The sequence below is a fragment of the Austrofundulus limnaeus genome, unplaced genomic scaffold (genome assembly GCF_001266775.1).
Source record: "Austrofundulus limnaeus strain Quisiro unplaced genomic scaffold, Austrofundulus_limnaeus-1.0 Scaffold895, whole genome shotgun sequence".
In the NCBI taxonomy this organism is placed as follows: Eukaryota; Metazoa; Chordata; class Actinopteri; order Cyprinodontiformes; family Rivulidae; genus Austrofundulus; species Austrofundulus limnaeus.
Window position 1 is genome coordinate 47,703 of NW_013953297.1, and position 7,327 is coordinate 55,029.

Below are 7,327 nucleotides of genomic sequence, written 5' to 3' on the forward strand. Positions count from 1 at the left end.
GATTATTCAATTTTATTTATTTATTTTAGCATCCTAGGCCCCGAGGAAAAATAAATTTGAAGCTGAGTTTTGAAAAGATCCACGAGATAACTCTAAATGTCTGTAAGCCTGCAAAATGAGGGAAAATCTGTGTGACAATCCTCCAAAGGCCCGACAGAGTGTGTGCCTGAGCCGGTCAATCGGTTTTGTTGACAGTGATCAGCTGCCTCATTTAAATACACCTTAACATTCATGAGGTACTTTGCATTGACTGTTTGGGCAGAACCTGAGGCGGGACCTTGTGCGCAAACTCTGAGGTGCAGCTGTGATCTTTAAAGGGAAATTGCTTGAAGTTTAAATCCGATTTTTTTTGTGTGTGTGTGTGTGAATGCCATTTTTGGTGTACGTTCACTTTTAGTATGAATTCAATGCAATCTTTTATAAATGAGACCTCAGATCACTGAGGAGACCATATAAAGGCCCAGGAGCTCATCAGGAACGTTGCTGCAGCTGCAGGTAATTAGTGCTCAGAAACCAATCAGGAAGCAGAGAGGGAGGAAAAACACCAACTGCCACAGTGACGCCTGTAAACCTTCATTAAAACAAACCATAAACTATTTTTGTTTTACTTTTGTTTTTTTCAGGTCCAGCTGGCAGTGATGTGCTGGGTCTGCAGAACTCCAAGCTGGTTATCTAAGAGCACCTGGAGTTTACAGACTTTACAGATGTTCACATGAAACTCCTCCAGAATTTTTACTTTTCACCAATGCTTCCAACATTGGTAGAGGAATTTGTCGTAAAGAGTCTTTGGGGCAACCCCAAAATCAGATACTTGGGCCTCAATTTATCAACACTTTACTACGTACAGATCCATGAGCAAACCTGATAGCGCACACAAAGCTGATTTATTAGCAGTGCGCAGTGAGGACTGTGTCAGATAAGCAAAACAGCAGCCACAACCTATTCACCGAGCCTGCCTTTATGAATATGCAAATTCTATTATGATTAGCAGATCATGCAAAATACTGGGCGGAGGATATGCATATGTAATCATTTTACACATGCATTGTGTTTCATCAAACACTGAAACTGGTTACGCCACGTTTATCTACATTTAGTACGTTTAAGTCAGGTGCAAACTGCACAGCTTCAAATGCTGTTATTCCTTATAAATATCCTAATTTAATACAAATAAAGCATATGTCAGTGGCCTCGATTCAATCCTGCTCTTCTCTGACACTCCCACACTCACATGCTACAGATTTCTTTTTCTTTTTTTAACGAAATTAATAGATTTCGTTAAGTTTGAGTTAAAGAAAGAAATAATAATAATAAAAAAAGTTCAATCCCACCTTCATCATTGGGTGGGAAGAATAAAATAAAAATCAAGACTTTTGACAGCATCATGTTGTCTGCTTTCACTCACCAGCAAATAGTTTATTATTTTCTCCAAAAGCCGCACAGAAATATCCACCTTTTAGACCAACATTATGGCACTGGTAATCGGTTTTTATTTCTCCCCTTCTTTCTTTGTATTGATGACTAAACTGGTTTTCCACACCTTATTTTAGCTCCTCTGTACAACGTAACTGAAAATCACACTCAGGTGAGAGACCCCCGGACCACTCAGTGCAGTTTCTGAGGTGGTGCAGAGTATTCTTGAGGACAGCTGTGATCTTTGTCTTCTCGGTMCGTCTCAGACCCCCTAGTGGCAAATCTTAACCACTAAGAGTCCCCTGGAGCAGTCTTAACGTTTTGGGAGAGTAAGAGTGATTCTTAGACTTAAGAATTTTGATAAATTGCTTTTAAACTTAAGTCTGAGAGGAGCAGTAAATTTTCAGCACTTAAGTCTAAAATTCCACTCAAAGAACCTTGATAAATATTGGGCCTGATCTTATTATTATATATTTGTTCAATCAATTCAATGAGCGCCATTGATGAAGAATTTTTAGTTCTAAAACCATATTGATTTTTACTAAAAATATTTTGTTTATCAATAAATAAATCTAGTCACAAATAATTTTCCAAAATTTTTTAAACTGTGGTAACAAGGATATTGGCTGATAACTTGTAAACACATTATTTAATAGTACACATTATTTTTCGACGGGGACACAATCATTTTGTGTGTTGAAGCAGTGAATTACGTAATTTATTTGTTAAAGGTTGAACATAAGAACTTATATACCTGACCTTACCATGTTTTCATATTTAATCTTTATTTGCCATCATATCCATTTAGTACCGGCTGGGTTCACACACACACATATAATGCACACACACTAACTTTTATCCCCTTGAATAAAGAAGAAAAGTAAAAATAAATACAAAAATAAAAGTTTAGATTCATGTAAAATCATAATCGTTGACTTGATGAGCAATTCTCTGCCTCACTAACTCTTTTTCTCTTGCAGCAGCAACATTATTGTTTTTTTAAATTTTTTATTTGTTTAATATATGTTGATATTTTCCATATGCCGTCATTAATATTTTTAGTTTCAGCGCAAGAAAAGGACTTCTGGTCTTCTTATTTTCTCGTGTTGCCATGGTGAATCACGTTATCTGACTTCCATTGATGAGGGCTTCGTGCTCCAACTGAACTCAGTGGTAACTTGACTCAGGATTAAGTTACCCAGTTGATATCACCTTTTCTGAAACCGAAAATCCTGAGTATCACAGAGCGGGGCAGGTTGATTCAGAGTATCTGCCTGCAGGGGTTGTTAAGCCTGCTTTTTGAAACGAGGCCCAGACGTTTAATGTGAGTTACAACAGGGTTGTTTTTAGCAAGTCAAAATTAAAGGTCTAATCACTCATATCCTGTGGTGAAAACTCTAACTTTTGCTACTAATCATGTTTGAAGATAGCCCAAAATCTTTCTGTTAAAATGCAATGTGTAATAACCCAAAAAATGTATCTTTGATCCAAAATGTCCGACTTCCTGTCAGCTTTAGTTCATACCTTTAAGGAACATTTTGTCTGCCTTGAATTCTACGTGTACCAAATCTCACAGCTTCGAGTGAAAGTTGATCATTGTGATGCTGAAATATGTGGCACTGTTGAGCCAATTTGCCATTTCATCTCTTTGGATGAAAATTTTCACTTACTTTTACAATGTTCGCAAAATGTTTCGAGTTTTTGATTATCGTACACATTCCCAAAAAATACAAATTTTTCAGCATGAAAACCACTATGATTTCAAGAGGCCTTCACATTGCCTACGGTGCTCAGGTCTCATAAAAAAAAARAAAAAAGAAAAAGTCACAAGACCAGTTTAGCAAACTATTTCACAAATCTTTTATCACTTTGCTAAATTAGTTCTGAAAAAGGTTACAAAATCAAAATCAAGAAGGAACTCACGAAAAAATGGCTTCCTTCAACATTTCCTGAATATTTGACATTTCTAAAATGTGACAATCACAGCTGTTGGTATTTGACCTCTGACCTCCTGCAGTCTGCAGAGTAACAAAAACAAACTTGTCTTCTTGTTTGGGATCGTGCTTCAGGAGCTCATTTTTCAGCTACAGATAGACAAAAAAAGAGCTTCTAGTTCTTTACATGTTTTAGAGATTCTGACACCACATAGATGCTTAATCACAGTCCAAAGACTACACRGTACGGAACATTTGAAAAACTGCTGCTGATCTGAAACATTTAAGATTTATATTGCAAACTATCTACTGAAGTCCTCATACAGACACACAGACACTCTTGGTACAAAAAAAATTTACAGCCCCTGCATCAGGCCCTCGACCCTCTGAGACCAACCCAACCTCATCAGCTCTATCCAGTACTGATGATCCTCTGGGATCTGGTTCTGGTAACGTCCGTCAAGCCTGACACGGTGTAATCTGGGTTTAGATGGTAAACTAAGTCCAGATTAGGTTAAACCAGTTTATGATGTCTTCACTTTCCTCTCTTTGACACCCTCCTTTAATTCTGCAGCCTCTCTGAGTCCAGGGAGTTCTGAAAGCACAAAGAAGAAGAGGTCAGGTCTAGACTGAACACTGTTTTAATAATACTAATACTACTACTAATATTAACAAAACCAACAACAACAACAACAACAACAACAACAACAACAACAACAACAACAACAATAATAATAAAAAAAATAATGCATTGGTCTTCTATAGCTCTTTTCAAGACCCTCAAAGACACCACAATTTCATACATCATTCATTCACACACAGAAGAAGTTAAGCTCCAATGTACCATACTGCACCACCGGTCCCTCTCAAGTAGGGGTCCCTGCAGAACGTGTTGTCCTGTGGGTGGAGACAGCCCAAATCGTCATTGGCGGAGGTCTTGACGTGGGCGGAGATGGCCCGAGACGTGATTGGTCAGATTAACGGTGGGGTTTGAGGCTGGAGGCGGCGGGGAGTAGCTTGGTCGAGTCGGGCAGGAAGTAACGTTTTTTTTAAATTAATTTTAGTCATAACTTGAGAAAAGAAAATGCTATCTGCACAAAATTTGAACGTCGTACATGTGAAAGTATGCGTAACAATATGGCTTGGTTAAAACACCCCTAACCAGCCTGTAAAAAGATATTGATTTTTAGCTATCTTTTTACAGGCTGCTTAGGGGTGTTTTAACGAAGCCATATTGTTACACATAGTTTCACATGTACGACGTTCAAATTTCGTGCAGATAGCATTTTCCTTTCTTAAGTTATGACCAAAATTAATCTTAAAAAACACGTTGCTTCCTGCCCGACTCGATCAAGCTACTCCCGGCTGCCTCCATCCTCCTCAAACCCCACCGTTAATCCGACCAATCACATCTCGGGCCATCTCCGCCCACATTAAGACCTCCGCCAATCACAAGTAGGGATGTCTCCGCCCACAGGACAAAACCTACTGCAGAGACCCCTTACTCGTCCCTCTGACCACCATAAGTACACAAGGCAGGTGAAGTGTTGTAAGAATATCTTTTATAGAAAGCTCTGAATGGACTGTAGATTGCACATGAGGAAATATGTAACAGGTAATGGTGCCTTGGTATTTTTTCATTTGTTGTCTTACAACCTGGAATTTATTTGAGTTTGTAATTGAATTAAACTCTATAATTCTACAAAACTAGAGTTAAATGAAGTTCAGTGGAAGAAAAACTTGATAAAAATCCTTTTTTCACTGAAAAGTGATGTGTTCATTCAGCCCTTTGAAGCCCCAAACAGTTACACCAGTTCAGCATCTTTAAGTAGTAAGGTCTACCACCAAGGAAGAGACATCATGAAGACCAGGAACTCTCCACACAGGTCAGAGACAAAGTTTCTGAAGTGTGTATATGTTTTTTGATGGTCATTACTCCAAAAAATAATAATGCATCCAAATCAATGTTATCAATTATAGTTCTAGTCAAGGCTGTAATAACTTTATACCCAATATTCCACTTTGAACCTCAGTTTTGAAAATATTGCATATTTTGTATTTTTCTCGTATTGAAAATCTAATTCTGAAGTTGTTGAAAAGATTTAGTGCAGGTTTCACTGCACTAAATATTTTCAACAACTTCAGACCTGAACATACATTTTTGCAACCATACATGTTTTATAATATTTGTTCAGTTTTTAAAACTTTTTGTTAAGAAAAAAATTAGATTTTCAATATGAGAAAAATACAAAATATGCAATATTTTCAAAACTGAGGTTCAAAGTGGAATATTTGTTCCAGCACCGAGAAATGACCCCCACCCCCCGCGTTGGTACACTGGCTTTCTCACCAATGACCCTTGGCAGCGGTGCTCCTCCTCTGCTGGGAGATACTGTAAATCTCTTGGAGCTGTTTTTTCTGCTCATCACTTAGTGGGGTCGTCAGACACTGGTACCATGCGGCATCACTGTTCTGGATCCCTGATACACACAAACAGCCAATGGTAAGCATGATTTATACTTCAGTACAACGTGAGACTGCAAATCAGTGATTATATCATTTTGTTAAGTCTTTTTCTGGCCGACTATAGTTGGGTTGAAGACACGAGGWATAAAATATAAAAATTTCTCCCTCTGTCCTCCCCATGTAGCACAGAGCACAGCAAAGCATTTAAAAAAACTKTGATAGAAGGATAGATAGTATTTTTCACTCAGTCATGTATTAGTGTTGTGTTTGGTGAGGAGTAAAAAATATGGTGAAATTAACTGTACTTTTATAGCACCTTTCTATCCAACTAGGATACTCAAAGCTCTTCACACTGGTCCCACGGTCACAGCATGGTCACAGCAGAGACACTACTTCCTGAGGGTCCTTAAGAGGAACAACATCACCCAGAGACTGCTGGTGACCTTCTACCGCTGCTCCATTGAAAGTGTCCTGAGCTACTGTTTATGAGAGTGGTTCTTCAGCTGCACAGTGGCTCAGAAGAAAGCGCTCCAGAGAATCATAAAGATGGCTCAGGACATTGTTGGGTGCCCTCTGCCCTCTCTGGAGGAATTACACAGGACCCGTTGCCTCCAGAGAGCAGGACACATACACAGACACTCATCACACCCCGGGAACAGTTTGTTCATCCAGCTACCATCAGGTAGAAGGTTCAGGACCAGAACAAACAGACTCAAGAACAGTTTCTATCCAACAGCAGTTGGACTTCTAAACACGCATGGTTAACTTGGTAACACTACGGTTATGTGCAATAATGTTCACCTGACACTTTGATATGGACATTTTGATATGGCTGCTACTATTGTTATTTATTTATTTATTTATTTTACATTTTTTATCTTATTTTTTAAATCTTTTTCTGCCTCTTATTTGATCTTTTTAATGTTCTGATTTATTCGCTACGGTGGTTGTTTACATTTTTATCTTATTTTATCTTACTTTTTTATTCATTTGTTTCCTCTTATTTTAACTTTTTTAATGTTCTGATTATTTGCACTAAGGGAGCTGCAAAATTATATCGTTGTTCATTGTCTGTGGACCGCAGTGTTCTTTTCAGTGCAACAATGATAATAAAGACCGACCGACCGACCGACCGACCGACCGACCTACCGACCTACCTACCTACCTACCTAGCTACCTACCTACCTACCTAGCTACCTACCTACCTACCTACCTACCTACCTACCTACCTACCTACCTACCTACCTACCTACAGTGGGGAAAATAAGTATTTAGTCAGTCACCAATTGTGCAGGTTCTCCCACTTAAAAAGATGAGAGAGGCCTGTAATTGACATCATAGGTAGACCTCAACTATGAGAGACAAAATGTGAAAAAAATTTGAGAAAATCATTTTGTCTGACTTTTAAAGAATTTTTTTGCAATTAATGGTGGAAAATAAGTATTTGGTCAATAACAAAAGTTCATCTCAATACTTTGTTGTATATCCTTTGTTGGCAATGACAGAGGTCAAAC

At 38.3% G+C, this 7,327-nt stretch overlaps 1 protein-coding gene across 1 annotated transcript in view; it reads right to left on the reverse strand.

Moving 5' to 3' along the window:
- Positions 1-2,168: 2,168 nt before the first annotated feature.
- ipo8 (importin 8) overlaps positions 2,169-7,327 on the reverse strand; it is a gene marked incomplete in the record, with an annotated part of 58,989 nt that continues 53,830 nt past the window's right edge. Inside the window, 2 exon segments of the mRNA XM_014029392.1 lie at positions 2,169-3,942; positions 5,698-5,827. Coding sequence (XP_013884846.1) covers position 3,942; positions 5,698-5,827 — 131 coding nt within the window.